This window comes from Phoca vitulina, unplaced genomic scaffold (genome assembly GCF_004348235.1).
Source record: "Phoca vitulina isolate PV1807 unplaced genomic scaffold, GSC_HSeal_1.0 scaffold33, whole genome shotgun sequence".
Lineage (NCBI taxonomy): Eukaryota > Metazoa > Chordata > Mammalia > Carnivora > Phocidae > Phoca > Phoca vitulina.
Window position 1 is genome coordinate 1,228,927 of NW_022589736.1, and position 21,986 is coordinate 1,250,912.

A 21,986-nucleotide genomic window follows, 5' to 3' on the forward strand; every position below is an offset into this window, starting at 1 on the left:
CGTAAGGTGCACGCACTTCCGGTGCCGACGATGAACCGGAAATGGACTCACTTCCGTGTCAGTCCCTGCCTCGCCCCGCGTCCAATGGGCACACGGGCCCTCCCTCCGACGGTTTGAGAGCTGACCAATGGAGAATGTGGAATCAGGATTGACAGGTCCGGCAACCTTTCGGTAGTAGGCATGTGCCGCGCGGCCCGCCCCCTGCCCGCAGTCCCGAGCAGCCAGCACCCGGCAGCACCCGGCAGCGCCCGCCAGCGGCCGCGGGGCCAATGCGGCGCGGGGGGCGGGCTGCGGGGCGGGGATTGTTTACGTCTCGCTCGGGAGGCGAAAGTAGGTCACGGCCGCCCGGCGGAGCGCGACGGCGGCGGCGGAGCTGTGGCAGGTGAGTGGCGGCGGGCGGTGTCCGCACCTCCCGCGGCCCCTGGGGTCCCCTCGGCGTCGCCGCGCATGGCCGCCGCGCCCGCTGGCCTGGCGGGACCGCTGGTGGCGGGGGGCTCCGGCGCGCCTTTGTTCCTGCGGGCGGCGGCGCCGGGGGGGCGCCGGGGCTCGGCGGGCAGCCCCGCCGCAACCCCCGCCACAGCGCGGAGGCGGAGATCCGCGTGGGCCGGGTCCCGGAGCGCGCCGCCTGCCGTGTGCTGCTGCGGGGTCGCCACCTGCCCCGTGCGGGCGGGGGCGGCGCCTCGGGGAGCGGGCGGGGGGGCGCTCGTGCGCGGCGGGCGTCCTGACCGCGGGGCAGCCCCCGGCCTCGCGGGGCTCTGGGTCCAGGAGACAGCCCCAGAAGGCGGCGTGTTACTGGGAGAATGCAGGAAAGGAAAGGCATTCTGGGCAAAGGGCAGGAAAGGGCTCGCACCTGGACCCAGGCCCTTGCGGCGTGGAGACGCACAGAAAAACCTGGTGGGTTTTGCGGGATGTTGCATACTGTCTTAGTAATGTAAGGCCGAGGAGTTTCAAGATTGGTTGAGACTTACTTAAATTTTTAAGATGTGTGTCTCCAAAAAGTCAGTTTTTTGACTGAGTGAATGAGTGAAGTGGGAGGAGCCAGAGTGAAGGTTTGTTGTGGCTGGAAGTCGCGGTGGCGGCGGGGATGGAGAGAGGGGTTCAGGACATGGTTTGGAGGTGGTGCTGGGTGTGTGGGGCTGTCAGGCCAGTGCCCGAGGGAGGAAAGGGGTGTCCAGGGTGACTGCCATGGGTCTGGCATGAGGAACTGGGAGGTTGGAGATGCCATTTGTCAAACTGGACAACAGAGGAGGAGCCAGACAAGGTTTGAGATGCCTGAGGGACAGCTGGGTTCATCAGGCTGAGCTCCGACAGGGACTGAGATATGCACTGGAGAGTCATGGGCATCTGGACGGTGTTCCACACTCTTTGCCTTGCGTTCATCAAGGTGCTTGTATACTGGAGGGAGGTCTGAGGTCGAGAAGAGTCCCAGTGCCCTTGCTCGGCATCTGCATGGCTCACGAGAGCTCCCACCTTTGGATGGGGCTGGCGCAGCTGGCCCAGGATGGAGCACAGGAGTTGCTGTCTCCTGTCTTCTCTGCTCAGAACCTGGGTTTTCTTCCAGATCCTGTCCATCATGGCCCGGCGCCCTCGCAGCAGCAGAGCTTGGCATTTTGTCCTGAGTGCGGCCCACCGAGACGCGGATGCCCGGGCTGTGGCTCTGGCAGGGACCACTAACTGGGGCTACGACTCTGATGGGCAGGTAGGTCCTAGTGGGGGAGGTGGGCGTGGCTGGACTAAGGGGTAGAGGTGCCCAGGGCGGGCAGTGCCTGAGCCAGGACTGAAAGAGAAAGATGCCCCCAAGGGCCGAGGACGGGCCAGGCGGGCCCTCCTTTCCCCGGGTTAAGGACCCATGTGGTCCTGGGGTGACAGGACCCCAGGGCAGATCCCACCTTCTCTATTCTCTTGTTTCTGGGGCACAGCAGTTGCGTTTGTGGTCAGTTCAACAAAAACTCCATTCCGTTTATCCAACCAGTGTCCAAAAGTAGCTTGACGTGTGTGTTCCTGAGTGTTTTCTCCACTCGTACAGACATACGCTTGATGTTTGTGTCTATGTATGTAGAAAGAGAACTTACAATTTTTAGAGCCCAAAACGCCTGCGCCTTCCCACACTCGGCAGCTGCAGAGCTCTGGGAGGCCGGGGAGCCCGGGAGCGGTCAGAGGAGCGGCTGGGTTGTTCACGTGCAGTGCAGGTTGCCTGCCGGTCCTGAGCGCTTGGCTGTCCCAACCCGCCATGGCGGATGGGGCAGCAGGACTGCGTGGCCTGTGTGCCTGTTGCTGGCGGTAGGCACTGTGGATGGCTTCTCAGGGCTCTCAGACCAGGGTAGGGGTTCAGTTCTGCTCTGAGTCACCCCAGCTGTTTCCTGCAGGGGTGATCCTTGGGTGACTGGGCTCTGCCACGTCACAGCCACCCCGTGTTATTGCCCCGGCCCAGCCGGGTGTCTTTAGAGTGAGGGTGGCTGAGCCCCGTGGAACTGCGAGACCCGGAGGGAGAATGGGAGGCGCTGGTAGTGTCTTGCGCCCCTTCCTAGGGCCTCCGCAGACTCCCTGCCCAGGCCAGCAAGAGGCCTCGGCCTGCATTCCTGTCCCGCCTCCAGCTCCCCCTGACCACGTGACCTGAGCAATTTGTTCTCCCGCCTGTCTCTGCCTGGCCAGCTCATCGCTATGAGATGCAGGAGGTGTTGAGGAACCAGGGCATAGCACGTGACACGTTTGAAGCTTGTCTGTCGCCTAATGGGCTTGGAGTCCTTGGCTGTGTGGGTGGGCGTGTCACCCTGAGCATGTCTGGAGGCTGAACACACACCTCCCTTCCCTTCGGCTCTGATGCTTGTCCTGTGGTTGGTAGTGGGCTGCTGGGGTTGGCCAGATTGACCCCCCAGTGCTCAGGTCTGCGACCCTGGCACTTGACAGTGGGAAGGGGGTCGCCTCTCACTAGCAGTGTGTCTGCCTTGGCTTTTGGGGAATCAGCATTCCATGCAGGTGGGGTGCTTTGGGCCTTCCTCCCGTCTCCTGTTGGCATCTGTCTCTGCTTCTGGCCTCCTTAGCGCAGTTTCCGCTGCATGGCTTGTGTGGCCGCTCCATAGCCCTGGGTGCGACAGGAGACACACAAGGAGCAGGTTTTTTCAGCCTGTGTTCTAGTGGGAGAAAGCAGATCAGAATAGGAGCATGGGACGGAAGGGAGAGGCTATAAGAGCCTCTTTTCTAGGGACAAAGAGGAGACAGATGGACCCGACTGGAGTGGGGGTGTGGGCCTTACACTCAGGGCAGCAGGATGCTAAGGTGGGCCAGGCCCTGCCCCGGGTCTGAGCAGGGGCACCTGGCCTGCTGTGCAGATGGCATTTCAGGAGAGCAGGGGGTGGAGGGTGGAGCCTGACCAGGACCCCAGCCTGCCGGGCTGTCAGAGCGACACCTAGAGCCTGCCTGCACTCTGGGACTGGTCAGTGAGACCCCAGCCCCTTGCAGGTTGGCCCAGGGTCTGTGTCCAGGGGGGCCTGTCCTTAGAAGAGGAACAGCTCCATGCACAGACAACATCTGTAGTATTAGCAGCCCTAGCTGGCCTTCAAGAAGGATCTGGCTCTGGGCCACAGTCAGGCTCCCAAGACATGGCGCACATGCTGTGAGGATTAGGCCCCTCTGCATGTCTTGTGGCAGAAGCTTCACGCATGGACATGGGAGCACGGGGCTCCAGGGCCCTGTGCTGTGGGTTAAGAGCCACCCATTCCATGGATGAGCAGAGGGCCATAGCCCAGGACAGGCGCAGGGGCTCTGCCACAGTGAGGGCCCCCCTGGAGCCCACATGCTCCCCGTGGGGAGAGCCAGGCTGCCTTCGTTGGGTCAGCAGCAGACTTTGTCCTGGGGCTCCCTTGCTTCAGGTGGCCCAGAGAAGGAGAAACTGGGGAGCCGGCAGGCCCACCTGGCTGGTTGTCAGCAGGGTGCCCAGTGACCCCAGGGCTGTGCGGAGGTGGGGTGGAGTCCTTCAGCTCATTCCCAGGAGGCTGGAGCAGGTGTCCGGGGTCACCCGGGGTGGCGCTGGGTAAGGGTGGGGGCTGACTGCTCAGGAGACCCAGGGAAGCCCTTTGAAGCCAAATCTGCAGGCCCTTGCTTGGGGCATGGGTGTGGTTGACCCCCCCCCCCCCCCCCCCCCGCACGTGGTGGATCTCAGGATGGAGGGCGGAGGGCGCGCCAGGCAGGAGCAGCCAGTCCTTCTCTCCCAGCACAGTGACTCCGACTCCGACCCTGAGTCCTCCGCCCTGCCGCCACCCATCCCCAGCGCTGTGCCCGTGACCGGGGAGTCCTTCTGTGACTGTGACGGCCAGAGCGAGGCCCCCTTCTGCAGCAGCCTGCACTCGGCACACCGCAGCAAGGACAAGGACTGCCGCTGCGGCGAGGAGGATGAGCGTGAGGACCTGGGGGGAGGACCCGGGGCCAGGGGAGGGGTGAGCCCAGCCCGCATGCCCTCCAGCCCTCCAGCCCCAGCCTCCTCCGCCCCTGGCTCCTGCAGATTTTGACTGGGTGTGGGATGACCTGAATAAATCCTCGGCCACGCTGCTAAGCTGCGACAACCGAAAGGTCAACTTCCACATGGAGTACAGCTGCGGCACGGCAGCCATCAGGGGCACCAAGGAGCTGGGGGAGGGCCAGCACTTCTGGGAGATCAAGATGACCTCGCCAGTCTACGGCACCGACATGGTCAGTGGCCAGCAGGCTGGTGGGGGGTGGGGTGGGCAGGTGTGACCCCAGGTGCCCAGACGCTCTCTGCCTGCCCCGCTCTTCCCAGATGGTGGGCATTGGGACGTCGGACGTGGACCTGGACAAGTACCACCACACGTTCTGCAGTCTGCTCGGGAGAGACGAGGACAGCTGGGGTCTCTCCTACACGGGTGCGTAGGGCCCCAAGGGCAGGCAGGGCAGGGGCGGGGGGGGGGGGCCACGACCCTGAGGCAGCAGGGCTTACCCCATCCCACTGCCCCCCAGGGCTCCTCCATCACAAGGGCGACAAGATGAGCTTCTCGTCGAGGTTCGGCCAGGGCTCCATCATTGGCGTGCACCTGGACACCTGGCACGGGACGCTCACTTTCTTTAAGAACAGGAAGTGCATAGGTGAGGGCAGCCGTGACCTTGACCCATGCCTGCAGGGTGTGGAACTGCGGCCCGAGGCTCCCTGAAAGCCAATCCTCCCAGGAACCTGAGGCCCCGGAGTTCCCAGAGGGTGGGGCAGCCCGAGGGGTGGCAGGAACAGGCGCTGCCCCTGCTCGGCCTGAGGCTCAGGCTGCGCTCCCTGTCCCCCCCAGGTGTGGCGGCCACCAAGCTGCAGAACAGGAAGTTCTACCCGATGGTGTGCTCCACGGCGGCGAAGAGCAGCATGAAGGTGATCCGCTCGTGCGCCAGCGTCACCTCCCTGCAGTACCTGTGCTGTTACCGGCTGCGCCAGCTGCGGCCCGACTCCGGGGACACGCTGGAGGGGCTGCCCCTGCCACCCGGCCTCAAGCAGCTGCTGCACCACAAGCTGGGCTGGGTCCTGAGCATGAGCTGCGGCCACCGCAAGCCCCCTGCACCCTCCCCCAAGGCCATGGCCAGCGGCCCCGAGACCCGGCACTGCCAGAGGAAGCGCTGCCGACGGACCTGACTTGTTTCCCGTGAAAACTGCCTTCCTGGGGCCAAGTGGCCGCCTTCTCCGTCCCCCCCTTTGGACCGGGCTCCAGGGGCACAACTCGCACGGAGGGCTGGCTTCGCCCGGACAGGCCCCAGGGCCCTGAGGGCATCTGCTCCCTGCACCGTGAGGAAGCAGCCGGCCCGGCCCTTCCGGACCGACTATGGGTCAGCGCCCGTGAGGACGCGGTTAGAGGCGGCGCGGTTGCCGCGGCCTTGCGTTTTCCTTCACTTGCTTTTTTGCATGTCGTCAGCTGCTGTTTCTCCTGTCCCAGACCGAAATGACCGTAATAAACTTAGACTTTATGTGACGCCTCCGTGGTGGCAGGATGGAGGGAGTCCGGCCGAGGCCCACGGCTCTCCTCCCCTCGGGCCTGGCTGCGTCACAACACCCTCCAGGAGAGACGACCCAGTGCGCTTTCCTCCCTCAAGACTTTGCTTACTGTTTCTTAGAAGGTGCCACCCCCAAGTCTCCCCGTGACTGGTGTGTGTTCCCCCTTCCTGACCCCCCAACTGGGCCCCGGCTCTGTGGCCGGTATATCCAGAACCCAGGGCAGGGGAAGCTTACCCCCTCCTCTCCTGCCCGTCCCAGTTACCCGAAAATGTTCGGGCCACCCCGCGCCCTCCCATGCACCCCAGGGGCGGCACCCTGTTCCCCCACCCCGCCCTGGGGTAGTTGGCAGTTCAGCCCGTGCATGGGGTGGACCACGTTCTGTCCCGCTGGTAGGTGAAAAAGGGCCCCGTCCTGTCCCCCAGGCGTGGTCAGGAGCCCAGATCCAGTAGGAGCTCAGGGTTGGTGGTAGTCAGGAAGAGGCAGATGCGGCGGGAAAGGTCAGGTCCCACCCTGCGGGGTCGCACGCCCTCACCCATCTTCACGGGGAGGTCTGCCAGGAGGGCCAGGCGCTCCTGCTCCGTGCTGCAGCTCGTGTATGCCTAGGGCAGGCACGGGGGTAAGCAGGGCAGCTCTGGGGGACCTGGCTCCACACCAGAAGGGGTGCCAGGGGACCCACCTGCTGCAGAAGGCGAGGGGAGGGGAAGGCGGTGACAATGGCATGGGCCACAGCCGGGCTGACCCGGTGGAACTGCCTGATCTGCCGCCACCAGATGCCCCGCAGCCCTGTGCCATCGCTCGCCACGCGCTCGCTGGCTGCCCAGCGCCCAGCCACACAGAAGGAAAAAGCACGGGACTCCCGGTACTGCCTGCAAACAGGGAAGGATGCAGGGACGCTTCCAGAGGCCTCATGTCTGCAGAGCATCCCATCCTCCCAGCCCCACAAAGCCCTCGGCCCGCTCTGCTCCCAAAGAGACCAGAGAGATCCCGCTCCTCCAGGTGTCCCTGTCCCTTCCCCCAGCCACAGCCACCAGTCAGGGTGGGGGTCACGCACCTGAAGGGGCGTTGAGCGAGGGCTTTGGTGAAGGCGCACACATGCTGACTCAGCTCCTGCCAGGAGGCCACCAGCAATACATCCAGATGGGCCCAGAGCTGCAGGAGTACCAGGGCCTGAGGAGGTGAGCCCACAGTGTGGGTCAGTCAAGGTCACCCCCAGGGGACACCCGGCTGCGCCCAACCCCACGTGCTGCTCCGGGACCAAAACCGGGTCTACGGGGCTTTGGAGAACAGCCCAAGCGCCAGGACCAAGGGCAAGGCACCTCACCCCACCCGACGGGCCCTCACCTCCTCCACCTTGGGCCAGCTGAGTGCCGCTGCGGCACGGGCCACCGATGTACTCTCTGGCTGTCGCATCTCCTGGCTGCTGGGCTGGTGAGACCTGAGCAGAGATGACCATCCCTCTGGCTCCCCACACCCCGCCATTACCTCTAAGCCCCCAAGAAAGGGAGTTCGTTGTGTCCCAGCAAGCCCCGGGCCACCACCTTTCCCCTGATCTCCCGTATCCCAGCCAGGCCTACTAAGGGCATGAGAGTGACTGGTACCACAGGTAGGCATCCAGCCCGATGACAGCTAGACGGGGGCTGGTGGAGCTCTCAGGACAGATCCAGGGCACGGAGCAAGATGGGCCACGAGTCTGCAAACCAAGGTTTAACACCTGTTTCTGGGGCTGCAACAGGCAGGGCCCACCGGCAACCTAGCCACTGTGTTTGCAGACAGGAAAGAAGGCGGCCTGAAAGGGACTCAGTGGGAAAAGGACACTGGCTTCCTTTGACCAGTCAGCTCCTGTTGGAAACCAGCTGTGTGCCTCCCACAAGGCCCAGGAACCTTTGAAAGCCCCCAACACCTCCCAGGCACCTGGAAGAGCGGCATTGAGCCCCTACCCACCATTTCTCTCTATCTCTGCACCCCAGCCCGCCATTTGCCTAGCATTCGGCATTTCCTTGAGAAACGCGGAACCGCAAACACCAAGATCCACACACAGTCTGACCTTATGCCTTTGCCTTATCACGCAGCTCTCCAGAGAACCTTCCTTAACCTGACTTTTACCCCCCAGCGGCAGCCCCCATCTGCTCCCCGGCCAAGAACCCACCTGGCTTCCCCGTCTCACCCACAGCCCCAGGCTGCTGCACACACCCTGTCTGGCCCCTCTCCCTGGGGCAGGGAACGGGGACTGGCAGAGCAGCTCCCCCAGGCTGAGGAGCCCAGCCCCTCGGTATGTGTGGAGGACTACTGCTGCCACCCCCTCCCCCCCGGCACCTGGGTCAGCTGCTGGATGCCCTGCAGAAACTCCTCGGGCTCCAGGAGCAGAAGGACGTCCTGCTCATCTGCAGCCCACACCTCCGAAGGCACCTGTGGGGACATCCAGAGACACTGCTGCCCACCCACCACCTCACATGCCCCAGGGCCCTGCTTTGGGCACTCCAGTGGCTCTGAGGCTCGTGGCCACAGCCAAAACCAGGCCCCACGGGGACTGTTCTACAGGTGACCCACGTCCCATCCCCGGGCAAGTCCAAGGTCAGTTCAGGTCCACTGACGCCAACCCTGCAACTCACCGGCACCCCCTCAGCGTTCCTGCTTCTAGCTTAATGGTCTGCAAAACCCACAGACTTACATGAAGTTACGGAGAGCAAACAGACCAGGGGTGCACTCTGTAGCTCCAAGACACTCACAGTGCGGGGACAAGGGTCCGGCTTCGCTCTGGTCCACCTGAGGCTCCGGGCCGGCCGCTGGGGTTCGACGTGGTACTCACAGCCCAGGGCGCGCAGGGCCTCCAGCAGGATGTCGGCACCAGCATCTTCCAGAAGGGCTGCAATAGGCCGCAGGGACACGGCTGTCGTCAGTGCCCGGCTGCGGAGAGCGGACCCCCGGCCTGGGCCCGGCCGCCTCCAGACCACCCGGCTGGGAAACCGACCCAATTCCGGGGCACCCCCCGCACCTGCGTCCACGCGCACCGCCACGCGCCGCAAGGCCTGCTCGGGCCGCAGCGCCCCGGCCACCGCCCTGCGCTCCTCCGCCGCCGCCCTGCGTTCCTCCACCGGCCCGCAGGCCGTCGCGCCGGCCTCCGCGCCGGCGGGGCCCTCGCCGTCCGAGTCCGAGACCTCCCAGGTCGGGGGCCGCCACGGCCCCCTGCCCCGGGCCCCCGCCCGGCGCGAGCACCCCGCCCTCCCGGAGCCCTCCCGCGCCATAGCCGGCCCGGCCTCCACTCAGCTTCCGGCCGCACCCGGACGCCTTTCGGCGGGACACTGGCCGCTTCCGGCGGCGGCGGCGCGGCTTCCGGTCGGTGCACGGACGAGCGGGGCTCAGACCATGGCGCGGAAGAAGGTGCGGCCGCGGCTCATCGCCGAGCTGGCCCGTCGCGTGCGGGCCCTGCGGGAGCAGCGAAATCGGCCGCGCGACTCGCAGCGCTATGCCCTGGACTACGAGACGCTGACGCGGCCGTACTCGGGCCGCCGGCTGCCGGTCCGCGCCTGGGCCGATGTGCGCCGGGAGAGCAGCCTCTTGCAGCTGCTCAGCCGCCTGCCGCTCTTCGGCCTGGGCCGCTTGGTCACGCGCAAGTCCTGGCTGTGGCAGCACGACGAGCCGTGCTACTGGCGCCTGACGCGCGTGCGGCCCGACTACACGGCGCAGGTGCGTGTGCGTGGGTTCCCCGGCGCCCCGGCCTCGGGGAGGGGGCGAGCGCGCGCTCCGAGCCGACGCTCTGTGCGCTTGCTTTGCAGAACCTGGAGCACGGGAAGGCCTGGGGCGTGCTGACCTTCAAAGGTGAGGCGCTGGGGACCGGGCGGGGGCCCCCGGCTGCCGGTCATAGCCTTTCCCGCGAATGCATGTGCGCTCAGCCCCGGCCTTCTTTCCCAGGACGGACGGAGAGCGAGGCCCGGGAGATCGGGCAGGTCATGTACCACGACTGGCGGCTGGTGCCCAAGCACGAGGAGGCGGCCTTCACCGCGTTCACGCCCGCGCCGCCCGAGGACGCTCCGCGCTGCGTGCCCTACCCGCCGCTTATCCGGGCCATGATTCTAGCAGAGCGGCAGAAAAAGGGGGACTCCAGCACCGAGGAGCCCATGCTGAATCTGGAGCGGACCCGAGTGGATCCCTGGGACTACCCTGCGAGACAGGAGGCGAAGAAAAAGGCCAAGGCCACGCCAGTCTAAGTGCCAGCACTGGGTTGCCGCGGGCCAGGTGTCTGGCGCTGGGCCCCGGTTTGTGAATGAAGACGCCTTTGGGCTGCAGCTGGGACAGCCCCCCCGGGAGCGTGGAGCCAGGCCCTGCCCCTCGCGCCTTTGCTCTGGGCAAGCTGGCCGCCGGGGGGAAGCGGGGGGGCGGCGGGGCTGGCAGCTCGGAGCCCCAGCGCCCGCGCCGGTCGCTTCCCCGCTACGTGCGGCCCCTGCCGGACTCAGCCGGGAACCGTTTGCGCGCGAATAAAGGCAGAACCAGTACCCTGGGTTGTGGTTTTTTTGAGTTTGGGGTTGGGCAGCCACAGCAGGTTGTGGGCAGGGCTGGGGAGGAGAAGCCGACCGTGTGGGGCGCCTGGCCCCGCGGTGCCCGAGGGATGGGGATCCCTGGGCAGCTGCCGCCCGGCCCCTTTAAGGGCAGGCCCCGCCCGCCCGCCGCCGCCGCCGCCGCCGCCATCGCCATCATCATCATGCTGTGCCTGCTGCTGACCGTGCTCGCCCACCTCTTCCCGGCGGGTGAGCGGCGCGAGCCGGGGTGGGGGTGGGGGAGCGGGAGCGGCCGGGCCTGACGCGCCCCGACCCCGCGGGCCCCCGCAGCCTGCGGCGGCGTGCACGAGCGCACCTTCGTGGCCGTGAAGCCCGATGGCGTGCAGCGGCGGCTCGTGGGCGAGATCGTGCGGCGCTTCGAGCGCAAGGGCTTCAAGCTGGTGGCGCTGAAGCTGGTGCAGGTGAGGGCGCGCGGGGGGCGGCGGCGGGGCACGGGCGGCGGCGGGCGGGCGGGGACCCCGGCGCGCGCGGCTCGTCCCCACCCCCGCCCGCCGCAGGCCTCGGACGAGCTGCTGCGCGAGCACTACGCCGAGCTGCGCGAGCGCCCCTTCTATGGCCGGCTGGTGGACTACATGGGCTCGGGACCGGTGGTGGCCATGGTGAGTGCCGGCCGCGGGCGGGCGGGCGGGACCGACGGAAGGCCGGTGCATTGAGTCCCGCCGGCCCGCGCGCAGGTGTGGCAGGGGCTGGACGTGGTGCGCGCCTCGCGGGCGCTCATCGGGGCCACCGACCCGGCCGACGCCGCTCCCGGCACCATCCGTGGGGACTTCTGCGTCGAGGTTGGCAAGTAAGGCGGCCCGAGCGCGCGCCCAGCCCCTGCCACGCCCCAGCGGCCGCTGGCGCTCATGCGGCTCTCCCGCAGGAACGTGATCCACGGCAGCGACTCGGTGGAGAGCGCCCGCCGCGAGATCGCGCTCTGGTTCCGCGGCGAAGAGCTGCTTTGCTGGGAGGACAGCGCCGGGCACTGGCTGTACGAGTAGCCGCCCGGCCCCGCGGACCCCTCCAGTTTGTGGCCCGTCCTGGCCCGCAGCTTGGGCCAGCATTTGTTGAGACAATAAAGTGAAGCAAATGCTCCCGCTGGTCTGGGCCCAGGGACACAGGGCTACGATGTTAAGACATTTATTACATACAGAGCAGATACGTGGGTTCGCTTGCAGGGCCAAAGCCTCAGGAGAATCACCACCCAGCCCCTTCCCCCAGCTGCACCCACCCGGCTAGCCCCCGAGTCACTTCACGGCCCCATGGGAACAGAAGGGACTGGACGTACATCACAGTGGAGAGTGGCAGGGTGGTGGGGAGAAGCCTGCAGCTGCACGTGACGATGGCCGGCTGGTCTCGTGGGGTGGCTGCCCGAGATCTGTGCTTCTCTGGTGGGAGGTGGGTGGGCAGCAGGGCCTCTGGAGCAGGAGTAAGGCCTGGACCTGGGCAGGTCAGGGAGGTGGCAGTCCAGGGCGGCACCCCTCAAAGCCGGCAGGCATCCATGCCTAGAGCCGGATGGAGGCAGCTTCTGCTGCGAGCCCTCGCAGGCTCGTCTTCAGTTGCCCTCAGGGGAGCAGGCCATGCTGCCAGCCCTAGGCACTTCATAGTGTGTCTTGGGAGCTGGGCTCCTTGGAGACTGTGTGGGAGGCAGGCCCCGGACCACGTGTCCCCCTGTCACCCTGAGGCTGAGCCTGTGTCCTAGGACTGACCCCAGAAGAGGCCAGGGGCCTCCCCTTCTTCCTGAGGCCTGGGCCTGCCTTGGCAGCCTGAGAAATTCCACCCTAGGGGATTCTGGGAGGGGGAGGACTCCAGAGCCTGCTCCTACCAGGTGGGTCTTCTGCCCAGGGAGAGCCGGGGAGAGCTGGCCACACGGGGTGAGCAGCAAGAGGGCATCTAGCTTCTCAAGCAGCTGCCTTAGGCAGCCTGGCTACGTGCTTCCATGCCAATTCCCGGGGCAGGCATCAGGGTGTGGGTGCAGGGGGGGCCTAGGGAAGGCCAGTGGCCGGGCCGGCTCCCTTAGGGTCAGGCCCACCCCTTCAGGCAGCAGGCAAAGGCAAGTGGGCTCCAGCTGGGAAGACTTGGCTGGCTGAAGTCCCTACTTCCTGCCCTGGGGGGTCCTGGGAGTGAGGGAAGTGGGGGGTCCAGGGTGGAGCTGGGAGCTGCCTGCAGGGCCTTCTCCCGGCCCGACCTACCTCCTGCCTTGCTCTGGCCCCAAAATGCCCCCCAGATGGGAGAACTTGGGATCGGGGGCAAGCCAGAAGCTGCTGGGGCACGTGTCCCGAGAGGTTCTTCCCCTCCTGGTGAGGGTCCCTCCCTCCCAGCCAGACCCGCGTTGCTGCCCGCCTTTGGGGAGGCCCGGCCCTAAGGTGAAAGCTGCAGGTTGAGAGGTTATAAGAGGGGCGGGTGCCGGGCTGCCTGCGGAGCAGGCAGTGGGCAGGCGGGTGGGGCTGTATGTACACGTTGGCGTCGGGCAGGCAGGGCGGGGGAGGCCGGAGCCTCACTCGGGGCTGTAGGACACCTGCCACACGATGATGTGGCTGCGCTCTGCCTTGGACAGCAGGGGCTTCACCTGGCTCACGTCCCCGGTGTTCTCCTCAGTGTCATCATCCTCTCCGTCCCCTGGACAAAGAGCCGTGGTGATGGGATGGCCCTGCTGGGGATCCCGGGACCCCGGGCAGCGCCAACTCACCGATGCGGAAGTCGATGTAGCCCTCCCCGCCACTCAGCACCAGCACGTTCTTCAGCTTCTGGCCCTCGGCGTCTGAGGCAGGGGCGGCAGGCCCGGGGCTCTCGGAGGGGCTGTCGAGCACGCTGCCGTTGAGAGTGGCCAACACGTTCCCTGTTGTCAGGACACACGGAGCTCAGCCAGGTGGCCAGCGCCCCCCACACAGGCTCACGGAGGGAGGCCACGCGGCAGCCCGGCAGGGATGGGGCCCAGCCCCTCACCTGGCACCGACACAAAGAATTTGACGGCATCACGGTGCCCGTGGAAGCAGAGCTGGGCCTGGGCCATGGAGCAGTAGGGGATGAAGCTGCTGGCTGATTTGTCACTGCTGTCATCACCGTACACGTGGATGACACCCCCAGGGCGGGCTCCCTCCCCAGACGTGGGGGAGGTTTTGTTAGCTGGAGAGAGAGAAGGGCCACAGGGCCTGAGCCTGAGTAGACCAGCTTCCCAGCAGGCAAGGGCGGTTCGTGGGAGAGCGCCCACCGCCAAGGGGCAAGGCCAGCCTCAGCCCACAGGGCATCTCAGGTGGGGGCCTCCTTGCGAGGGCAGGAGGCAGGTGCTCTGGACTCACCTCGGAGCCCCAGGAGCTGGCCTCGGTGCAGGACCACGGCTGGGGAGGTGAGGGGCGCAGCATGGAAGGGAGAGGAGACAAGTCACGGGAAGGGCGGGCAGCATCCCCGTCCCCCGGAGCAAGGCCTGGCCGATCATGCCCCCCCCCCCCGACTCTTGTCCCTCAGCAGCAGTCACCACCACCTGTGCAGATGTCGGGGCGGGGGGTCACTCACTCTCGGTCAGCGGGATGGAGATGACCACTCCGTTGCCGGTGCCCACCCAGAGGCGGTTGCCCGCGATGAGCAGGGCTGTGATCCGCACGAAGGAGAAGCCCAGCTTGCCTGTGCCTGGGGTGAGGAGGGCAAGGCAGTCAGCACGGCTGGTGCGGGGGGCCCTCCCTGCCCTGACGCCCGAGCCTGGCGCAGCCCCTCACCCAGCATCTTGCTGACGTAGGGCTCGATGTCCACGTCCTGCAGGTGCTGGTGGGTGTGGGCGTGGTAGAGCCTCAACGTAGAATCCAAGCGGATGGACACCCACACCCCATCCCCGATCCACGCCAGCTGCCGCACTTGGCTCTCCCGCCGTGGGTGGGCGTCGAATGACTTCTGTGGGGTCATGGCAGCGCCGTCAGCGGGGGTGGGGGCTCTGAACCCACCACAGCCCCTGGGTCACGGTGACGCCCATGCAGCTCACTGCAGCCTTCAATCTAGTGCCTGCTTTGCCCCTTGGGGTGCAGGCTCCTGCGAGGAGCTGTAGTCATGACCCCGCCCCGGGAAGGCGTGCGGGGCCCCTGCGGGTCTCAGCCTGACTTGCTGCCGAGTAAAGCGGCAGGTACAACCAGACGGACTGGCGCTCACGGCCCAGCTGCCCTTTGCCGGCCGTGATGTAGTCGCCTCCCTTGACCGCACAATGCCCCCAGGGCCCATTAGAAGGCACACTGGGAGCGCCGTCCACCAGCAGGAGCCACTTGCCCTCCCGCAAGGCCCTCCTGCTACCAGCACGCACCTCAATTTGCATCGTCTTGGGCTGGATGACGTGCACCTTGTTTTTGTAGCCACACCAGACGCGGTCGCACACGACGGCCATGCAGCGGATGGAGTGGTGGGGGTGGCCCAGGTCCATAAGGTGATAGTTGCTCAGGTCCCACTGGCCATCTGCAGAGAGCCCCAGACACCTGCTCAGGCCTGGCCAGGGCCCACCTCTGCCCACGGAGGGGGTGGCCACTCACCCACCCAGAGCCCCCGGACCTCACCTTCACCTCGGTGGAAGATGGCCAGAGTCCCGTCGGCCAGGGCCACCAGCACTCGCCCTTTCACATGCCTGGAATGGGACGGTGGTGAGCGAGCGGGCTTAGGCCGCTGGCCGGCCCCTCCCTCCCGACGCCCCGCCCTCAGCTGGGGTCACGTACACCAGGCTCAGCACGGAGTCCTTTAGCTTGATGGAGTGCAGACACTTCTTCCAGTTTGCCACGGCTGAGTGCACGTAGAGCCTGTGGGAGGTGGCCACGGTGGGCAGGGGTGCTCGCCCAGGAGACCCTCCCCAACCCCTGCCCCAGGGCCCCACCTACCAGCCGTTCTGGGCTCCCAGCCACATGGTGGGGGCAGCGCTATTGCTGGCCCCTGCAGGGTCTGCGCTGGGCTCCGGCTCGGGCTGCACCCCACCTGTGTCGGCCTCCGGCCCGTTCTCACTGCAGGAAAGATGGCTGCTCCAGGGTGGCCCGTGGGAGCCCGTCCCCGCCCACCTCGGCCAGTCTCCCCTCCCCTCTGTCCGCCCCATCCTGAGAGAGCCCACCTGCCAGGCTGGGCACTGGGGGCCGGGGCAGGGGCCAGGTCAGTGAAGACATGCTCCGTGAGGGGCCCAGGCCGCACCGCAGCTGCCTCTGCCTCACTAGGCCCGGAGTCTGGCACCTCCGTGGCTTCTGTGGCCTCCTCCGTGGACTGAGATGGGTTGACCTTCCCGCTGGCGACAGTAGCCACCTCCCCTGCAGAAGGGAAGGGTGAGCGTGGCCCGGTGGTGGGGAGGAACAAAGGGGCTTAGGGCAGGCGGCCGCCCGGGCGCAGGCCCAGCTCACCCTGGCCCTTGTCCAGCACTGGGGTATCCCCTCGGGAGGAGCAGTTGCTGCGAGGCACGTTGCAACGGGTGGCGCAGCCCACCAGGGTGATGCCCGCCAGCACGCCGTCGGCACCGGAATCCTCGGGGTTCACGTCGCTGTCCAGGAAGATCTCCCCCGGGGGGTAGTCACTGTCACTGGCCGCTGGGGGGAGAGTCACGGCCCCATCACCCCACACCGAGGAGCCCCTTCTACCAGACCACACCCAGGGCTCACGTCCCGATGGGGGTGCCGGGGAAGCAGGTGGGAGCCGCCTGCTAATGCAGAGAGCGCAGTGGGCCCCAGGCTCTCAGGCCAGCTTGGCCTTAGCACGTGGGTACCTACTCACAACCACGGCCTGCAGCAAGAGGCATGGAGGAGCGAGACTCTGGTCTCTGGGAGCAAACAACTCTGATCACGTGTCAGAAAGTTAAGAACTCTGAGCAGCTTGGGCCATCTTGGAAAATTGCCCCCGGCAGGGCCCTGGCCACCCCCAAATGCTGGCATGAGGAATGCTGCTGAGAGGCAAAGCCAAGCCTCCGCCGGCCCCCGCTCTCCCTGCAGCAGCTGGGCAGTGGGAACCGGGCCCACCGGCAGGTCTGTGCTCAGTGCCTGACGGATATTTCAATCTGTCCTGTGGCCCATCTCCTTCCAGGCAAGTGAGTGAGCATCACCTTGGGGTCTTCTCCTGGTTGTTCACAGGACTAAGGGGCGAGATTATCAGTGTGCTCCCCTCTGGACGCCCCCACGGGCTCCCGTGTGTCCACAGCATGTCCCAAGCAAGGCTGGTGTGGCTCGGCGGCCTCCTACCATCCCAGCCATCTGTGGAGTGGCGCAGAGCCCGCGCTGCCGGCCCTCACCTGGAATGCTGGAGATGCACAGGACATGGGCATTGCAGACGGTAAACTGGTCCACCACGGTGCCTGGCTGGTTGGCATCGATGATGACCACTTTGCTGGTGGTCAGGGTGCTGGTGAGGATCCACACGCGGCTGGAGGTGGCGTCTGGCTCGGGGAGCTCTTTCGCCTGTTTCAGAGCACGGGAGAGCAGGCTTCTCCAGCGGCCGCACGGGTCCTGGGGGCCTCCTGAGCTCTCTCAGGGTGCAGCCCTGCCCGCGGCCTCAGGGGATGTGGCTGTCCTCCCTCGCAGACGGAATGTCCCATCTAGACCGCTGGTGTGCGTGGCCTCACTCCCATGGAGGAGGACTGAGCTCCAGTGCCTCGGTCCCTGTCCCCCAAGCCAGTCTGGGCCACAGAACGAAGCCTTGGACCCCGTGTGTGTGAAGCCTTTTCCGCCAGCCTCCTGTCCTCAGCCCCGCCCACGCTCCAGCACACAGCTTGCAAGGAGGGAGATGCCCCTGGGGGCCTGACCCCTCCAGCCTACTGTCTGCTGAGCCTCTGGCCCCCCGCATGTCCCCACCCACCCAGGAGGCAGCACAGGCCCCTGCCTGCCCTGGACAGGGGGCGGGGACCTCATATGAGCCCCATCCTGCGGCACCGTCCCCAGCTGTCTTGTTTCTGTCACTCTCAACACGACTCCACTGCTGGGAGCAGCGGGACGGGGGTCCCTGGCCCGGCCGTCTGCTCTGACCTTCTTCTCGGGGGACGTGTGATTGCTCTTGGTTTCTCCTTCCACTTCCCGGTCGCAGGTCAGAGGGTCACGGCCTGGCGCAGGCCTGACTCCGTTCCCAGAGTCGTCCTCGCTCGGTTTCCACCCACTCAGGTTCACGCCCGCGGCACACCACAGCTGGGAGAGTGGCCATGGGGTCAGTGAGCCCACTCCCCTGCGCCGGCCCCCGGGGGCCCCCACCACAGCCCACCCGCCCCCATCTGTCAGGCCCATGGGGCCAGCTCACCTTCATGGTTGGGTCTTTCTCCACCAGAGGGCGGCAGTACACGGGGACAGGCACGTTCTTCATCCGCGTGTCCTCCTGGCCCCCGTTGGGACTCAGCTGCAACCACAAGGCAGAGGCCACGTGGGCGCGAGTCCTGGGGCAGAGAGCCGGCCCAGGCAGCAAGAGCCGGGCCCTCCGTAGGTGGGGCCGTGGGGGCACTGCGGGGCTGCCCAGGCGGCTCCCCAGCTGCCGTCCTGCCTGCCCCAGCAACCCCCCAGCCTCCCACGCCCCGCGCCCCCTGCAGCACCTGCTTGTACTTGGCCGGCAGGCTCCAGCCGCAGGCCTGCAGCCGCCCATCGTCGTTGCGCACGTGCTCGCGCACCTGGCGGTATTGCTCGCGCTTCTGCTCCCGGCGGGTGGAGGACGTGCAGTCACTGGGCAGGAGGCACACAGGTTACTTCCCGCGCAGGCCCGTGGGCCTGCCCTGCACGGAGCATGCCTGGGCCCGGCGCCCAGGCGGCAGGACCGTGGCTCTCCCCGCACAGGCGCACCCACACCTGCCCCTGTCCGGCTCCCCCCAAGCGTGCCCTACGGTGCCGCCTCCCCTCCCCGGGGCCTGTCTTCTGGCTCAAGACACACAATTCCCCACTTCTGCCCTGGAGCCAAAATCTTGGTATCAAAACTAAGGAAAACACAAAATTCCGAACAGAGAGTTATTCCCTGGAAGCAGCCCCACACTGCCAGCTTCCTATGGGCCCCAGGAATCTCTGTGGAGCACAGGGGTGGAGGCCACAGCCCGGGGTGCGGCCTGGCCTGGCCTGGCTGCCGGCCGCAGTGCCGTCTCCAAGGGCGGGGGGCCAGGTCAGCGGAGGGGCTGTGTGCAGCCCTCTGGGACGCAGGGCAGGGACTGGGGGGGAGTGCCCAGGGACATCCCATGCACCCGGTCAGGCTGGAGGGGGGCAGGGTGCGGCCCAGAGAGGTCGGCCTCGGATGCTGGCCAGCCTCCTTCCCGCCACGGACCATGTCCCCCAGGTGGTGAGGCAGGGGTTGCTCCTGCCTCAGAGCCTGGAGGGGCGGGGCCCTGGGGCCCACGGCCCCCCTCAGCCCCCCACCCGTGCAGGCCAGCACAAGGAGCAGGGCACCCTGCGGGACACTCACTCGTCAGGGAAGAACTCCAGGGGCCGGCTGCCAGCAGAGATGGGGCACATAGCGTGGCTGCGGCGCTGGCTGAAGCCGGCCGTGGTGGGGGACTTGTAATGGATGTTCACCGAGGGATAGGACCGCTTGGCCGGAGGGGGGCTGGACGAGGAGCTGAAGAGGCGGCTGAAGCTGCCAGTGGAGGCATGGAAGTGAGGGGCAGCCAAAGGGGAGCCTTCCCTGCCCCCTCCCCATCCTGGCACCCCCAACTCACAATTGCCAGATGGTGGACTTCTTCTTCTCCTGGACAGATGGATGCTCTCGGGACGCTCTACAGGGGAGCGGTGGTGGTGGGGGTGCTGCTCAGCCCGCATCCAGGCTGACTTGCCCCCAGATGACACCCACCCACTAGGCCCTGCCCAGGCCAACCCTGAGCCTCCCTTGCCTGTGACGTCTCAGGGTGCTGGGGAGGCCCCCGCACAGACGCACCGGGGATCAGCCTCAGGGAGAAGGTGCTCCTGGGTGGGTCAGTCACAGCTTCCCGGAGGGGTCCCGGCACACCAGCCCCCAACATGCCCCAGCCCGGTCTAGACCAGCCAGGCCCCCCCCACAGGCTCCCACCAGGCCCCCTTCCAGTCCTCCTGCGAGAGAGGGAGGTGGGGGGAGTCAGCCTTATTCCCACTGTCAGGGCCTCCTACAGTGATCATGGCTCACAAATGGAGACCCGAGGGTGGCCAGGACGGGGAGAGGGGGCCCACCTGATCATCTCGGTCCACCGCACAGCCTCCTGGAGCTCCATCAGCCTCTCCTTGTACTGGTTGCGCTCCATGAGCACACGGGCCATCTCCACCCGCGTGAAGCGGCGGCGCTGTGCTATGGGGATCTTGTCCTGCAGGGAGGGCACTGCCGTTCAGCCAGGGAGGGGCCGGCCAGCAGGTCCGTCCGGTGCCCTCGGAGACCAGCTCACACCACGCTTCCTCTCCAGGCTGGCCTCCGGATTCCCACAGATCCTCAGGCAAATGCGGTGGGGAGGGCATATGGGGAGTCTGCCCACCCCCGAAAGGGTAACCTTTCCAGGAGGTCACATGACGTACTTGAGGAGCATAACACAGTGACTTTTCTCACAACCCCTGGACCCCACGGCAATCCCAAATGCTTTCAGTCAGCACTAACAGGTGACGCTGGTCCCAGGGGGAACCACAGGAAGAGAGGTTCTAGGGAAGGTCCAGTGAGCAGGACCGGGGGACACAAGGTCCCAGGGGGACGCTGGAGATTTTGGCAGATCTGTGTGGGGTCTGCCATCTGTGAGTGCTGGGGCAGGACCCAGTCTGCTCTGAGTAGCTGTGTCCTGGGCTGCTACACGCTGGCACAGGGGTGAGGGACCATGGGGGGTTGCCAGGCCAGTGAGCATGAGCCCCCAGGCCCACGCAAGGAGTCCCAGGTGCCGATCGACATGTCCTCTGGCTCCACAATTCACCTGCACCTCTAGTTCTCTCCTAGGGTACTCAGAGGTGGGGGCTGCACAGGGTGGGCCGAAGGAATATGTGGCCAGCACCCTGATATGTGCATCAGACACCCCCGAAAATAGCAGAGCTAATGAGTGGTGGGGTCAGTGTCCACGGTCCACCTCGGGCTAGGAGCCGGGCCCTGCCATCTGCTGAAGGAAGGCAGCCCGGTCGCTGGGCCCGGGCCAAAAGGGGGTCCATGGGGGTGAGAGAAAAGGCCCTGACACACCCTTCCCCTCAGGCCTCCCTGCAACAGTCAGTTACAAGCCCGCAAGGAGCGGAGGGCTGTCCTCAGGACCGTCCTTGCACCTGACGGGGGGGGGGATGTGGGCCCCTAAGGCTGAATGGGGGTTCCCGCCAGGAAAGGGCAGAGGGGAAGACACAGAAGGGGTGAGGAGGGCCCCGAGACCCGCCCCGCGCTGCCCGCCCCCCATGCCCCACATGTTAATAGTGGAATATACCAATTCTGTACAGAGATAGCTGCTTACATCCTCCACCTCTTCTTTGGGCTCTCGGCGGGCGACAATGGCCTCTGACTTCACTCTGCAGGACGAGGAGGGAATTGTGGCAGGGGTGGAGGCCCAGGGGCACTCTGGCTCAGGCCCTGGGGGACCAGCGGCCCACTGCCCTGCTCGCACGCGGCCTGACGGCCGGACGTGTGTCCTGGCCGCCCCAGTGCAGGAGCAGGGGATGGGGAAGGCAGGCTAGCGGTACAGACGGCTGGCCAGCACCAGCAGGTCTGCCACCCCCACAGGCCCACCTCCCACCCTCCCCTTTCCACCCCTGGGGGGAGCATCAGGCTGGAAGAGAAAGGCCACCACGAAGTGCAAAGTGCTGGGAAGGGGACCCCAGATCTTTCTGGGGTTCTTCCACGCCCTTTTCCCGAAGGAACCTATGAAGGTTGCCAGAGACAGGACACCGTGCCTTCTAAGGGAGAAGAGGAGGCAGGCGGACGATACAGGACCTGGGCCTGGATGGGGGAGAAGAGGGGGCAGCTGGGCCCGGAGGCGGCTCCAGTGTGAGCTGGAACTGAGGGAGGAGGGGCAGGCTGCACGGTGAGCACAGAGGTGAGCCACTGGGGGAGTGTCCTCCAAAGGGAACCTGGATGGGAGGGACTGGGGGGTCTGCCCCCCACTTCTAGGAGCCCCACCTCCTCCCAGGGGCCCAGCCCCAGGCCTGGGCTCACCTCCTCAGCTCCTCCTCCAGGTCCTTGATGCGGCCCTCCAGCCTGAGTTTGGCCTGCCTGGCGGCTTCCAAGTCCCCTTTGAGCACCTCCTGCTCCCCGGACAGCTGGTCCACCTTGGCGATGAGGTCATTCTTCACCACATTCAGAGCGTTTCTTTGAGAAGACAAAGAGTCGAGAAGTCCATGTGAACCGCTGTGCACGCGGTGTGATGGGGGCTCAACGAGGCCTGCCCACCTGCAGGGGTCTGAGAGGGGACCCCCCCCACTGCAGAATGCAGAGAAAGGCGGTGACCCTAGAGGGGTGAGCTGGGCCATGTGGATCTGGGCCCTCCCTGGGGTTGTTACAGGGAGGCCCCAGCCCTGGAGGCAGGCTATCTCAGCAACGGCCCTGCTAGAGGACAGCATTCCTTTTTTTTTTCTCAGAGAGAGGGAAGTGCGGGGGGG

At 66.3% G+C, this 21,986-nt stretch overlaps 5 protein-coding genes across 18 annotated transcripts in view; 3 read left to right on the forward strand and 2 right to left on the reverse strand.

Moving 5' to 3' along the window:
* The first annotated feature begins 216 nt into the window (after window positions 1-216).
* Window positions 217-5,644, forward strand: SPSB3 (splA/ryanodine receptor domain and SOCS box containing 3). Of its 4 annotated transcripts, none has more exons than XM_032425629.1 (7): window positions 217-382; window positions 1,562-1,699; window positions 4,212-4,395; window positions 4,499-4,686; window positions 4,775-4,877; window positions 4,972-5,097; window positions 5,289-5,644. In XM_032425629.1, the coding sequence occupies exons 2-7, from the start codon at window positions 1,574-1,576 to the stop codon at window positions 5,621-5,623; spliced, it is 1,062 nt and encodes a 353-aa protein (XP_032281520.1). In that variant the 5' UTR covers window positions 217-382; window positions 1,562-1,573; the 3' UTR covers window positions 5,624-5,644. The 4 variants fall into 4 exon arrangements, with proteins under 4 accessions (XP_032281520.1, XP_032281522.1, XP_032281519.1 ...); XM_032425631.1 differs by lacking the exon at window positions 217-382 and adding an exon at window positions 740-894; XM_032425628.1 differs by lacking the exon at window positions 217-382 and having other exon boundaries at window positions 784-1,699.
* A 704-nt stretch (window positions 5,645-6,348) lies between these two features.
* On the reverse strand, window positions 6,349-9,222 carry EME2 (essential meiotic structure-specific endonuclease subunit 2). The gene is made up of 8 exons (XM_032425627.1): window positions 8,973-9,222; window positions 8,707-8,843; window positions 8,294-8,386; window positions 7,579-7,670; window positions 7,322-7,415; window positions 7,032-7,147; window positions 6,657-6,846; window positions 6,349-6,579 (listed from the first exon to the last, which is right to left on the reverse strand). Exons 1-8 carry the CDS (start codon window positions 9,220-9,222, stop codon window positions 6,409-6,411), a joined length of 1,143 nt encoding a protein of 380 aa, XP_032281518.1. The 3' UTR covers window positions 6,349-6,408.
* A 36-nt stretch (window positions 9,223-9,258) lies between these two features.
* MRPS34 (mitochondrial ribosomal protein S34) lies at window positions 9,259-10,463 on the forward strand. Its single transcript, XM_032425639.1, has 3 exons — window positions 9,259-9,664; window positions 9,754-9,796; window positions 9,890-10,463. Exons 1-3 carry the CDS (start codon window positions 9,344-9,346, stop codon window positions 10,183-10,185), a joined length of 660 nt encoding a protein of 219 aa, XP_032281530.1. The 5' UTR covers window positions 9,259-9,343; the 3' UTR covers window positions 10,186-10,463.
* Window positions 10,464-10,645: 182 nt separating this feature from the next.
* NME3 (NME/NM23 nucleoside diphosphate kinase 3) lies at window positions 10,646-12,214 on the forward strand. 2 transcript variants are annotated; one of them, XM_032425652.1, is made up of 5 exons: window positions 10,646-10,722; window positions 10,804-10,934; window positions 11,031-11,132; window positions 11,208-11,320; window positions 11,396-12,214. In XM_032425652.1, exons 1-5 carry the CDS (start codon window positions 10,677-10,679, stop codon window positions 11,511-11,513), a joined length of 510 nt encoding a protein of 169 aa, XP_032281543.1. In that variant the 5' UTR covers window positions 10,646-10,676; the 3' UTR covers window positions 11,514-12,214. The 2 variants fall into 2 exon arrangements, with proteins under 2 accessions (XP_032281543.1, XP_032281542.1); XM_032425651.1 differs by having other exon boundaries at window positions 11,208-11,312; window positions 11,396-11,611.
* MAPK8IP3 (mitogen-activated protein kinase 8 interacting protein 3) overlaps window positions 11,637-21,986 on the reverse strand; it is a 47,430-nt gene continuing 37,080 nt past the window's right edge. For 7 of the 10 annotated variants that reach the window (XM_032425649.1, XM_032425643.1, XM_032425641.1 and 4 more), the window contains 21 exons: window positions 21,544-21,696; window positions 20,819-20,900; window positions 19,611-19,741; window positions 19,127-19,183; window positions 18,874-19,044; window positions 18,023-18,149; window positions 17,737-17,832; window positions 17,472-17,627; window positions 16,742-16,907; window positions 15,864-16,046; window positions 15,584-15,773; window positions 15,360-15,479; window positions 15,201-15,281; window positions 15,045-15,112; window positions 14,798-14,946; window positions 14,226-14,397; window positions 14,026-14,139; window positions 13,812-13,850; window positions 13,459-13,638; window positions 13,202-13,351; window positions 11,637-13,131 (listed from right to left, as the gene is read on the reverse strand). In XM_032425649.1, coding sequence (XP_032281540.1) covers window positions 13,010-13,131; window positions 13,202-13,351; window positions 13,459-13,638; window positions 13,812-13,850; window positions 14,026-14,139; window positions 14,226-14,397; window positions 14,798-14,946; window positions 15,045-15,112; window positions 15,201-15,281; window positions 15,360-15,479; window positions 15,584-15,773; window positions 15,864-16,046; window positions 16,742-16,907; window positions 17,472-17,627; window positions 17,737-17,832; window positions 18,023-18,149; window positions 18,874-19,044; window positions 19,127-19,183; window positions 19,611-19,741; window positions 20,819-20,900; window positions 21,544-21,696 — 2,707 coding nt within the window. In that variant the 3' untranslated portion in view covers window positions 11,637-13,009. The remainder of the gene's footprint in view (window positions 13,132-13,201; window positions 13,352-13,458; window positions 13,639-13,811; window positions 13,851-14,025; window positions 14,140-14,225; window positions 14,398-14,797; window positions 14,947-15,044; window positions 15,113-15,200; window positions 15,282-15,359; window positions 15,480-15,583; window positions 15,774-15,863; window positions 16,047-16,741; window positions 16,908-17,471; window positions 17,628-17,736; window positions 17,833-18,022; window positions 18,150-18,873; window positions 19,045-19,126; window positions 19,184-19,610; window positions 19,742-20,818; window positions 20,901-21,543; window positions 21,697-21,986) is intronic. The other 3 variants (XM_032425646.1, XM_032425644.1, XM_032425647.1) reach the window with 2 other exon arrangements.

Bases quoted from the DNA above. Each gene is read 5' to 3' on its own strand.
- EME2 (XM_032425627.1), bottom strand. From the start codon at position 9,222: ATGGCGCGGGAGGGCTCCGGGAGGGCGGGGTGCTCGCGCCGGGCGGGG. The intron at 8,844-8,972 runs GTGCGGGGGGTG...GGCCTATTGCAG, and splicing joins GGCGGTGCGCGTGGACGCAG to CCCTTCTGGAAGATGCTGGT. The intron at 7,148-7,321 runs GTGAGGGCCCGT...TCACCTCCTCAG, and splicing joins GCTGGCCCAAGGTGGAGGAG to GCCCTGGTACTCCTGCAGCT.
- SPSB3 (XM_032425628.1), top strand. From the start codon at position 1,502: ATGGAGCACAGGAGTTGCTGTCTCCTGTCTTCTCTGCTCAGAACCTGG. The intron at 4,396-4,498 runs GTGAGGACCTGG...TGGCTCCTGCAG, and splicing joins CTGCGGCGAGGAGGATGAGC to ATTTTGACTGGGTGTGGGAT. The intron at 5,098-5,288 runs GTGAGGGCAGCC...TGTCCCCCCCAG, and splicing joins TAAGAACAGGAAGTGCATAG to GTGTGGCGGCCACCAAGCTG.
- MRPS34 (XM_032425639.1), top strand. From the start codon at position 9,344: ATGGCGCGGAAGAAGGTGCGGCCGCGGCTCATCGCCGAGCTGGCCCGT. The intron at 9,665-9,753 runs GTGCGTGTGCGT...CTTGCTTTGCAG, and splicing joins GGCCCGACTACACGGCGCAG to AACCTGGAGCACGGGAAGGC. The intron at 9,797-9,889 runs GTGAGGCGCTGG...CTTCTTTCCCAG, and splicing joins GGGCGTGCTGACCTTCAAAG to GACGGACGGAGAGCGAGGCC.
- NME3 (XM_032425651.1), top strand. From the start codon at position 10,677: ATGCTGTGCCTGCTGCTGACCGTGCTCGCCCACCTCTTCCCGGCGG. The intron at 10,935-11,030 runs GTGAGGGCGCGC...CGCCCGCCGCAG, and splicing joins TGGCGCTGAAGCTGGTGCAG to GCCTCGGACGAGCTGCTGCG. The intron at 11,133-11,207 runs GTGAGTGCCGGC...GCCCGCGCGCAG, and splicing joins CGGGACCGGTGGTGGCCATG to GTGTGGCAGGGGCTGGACGT.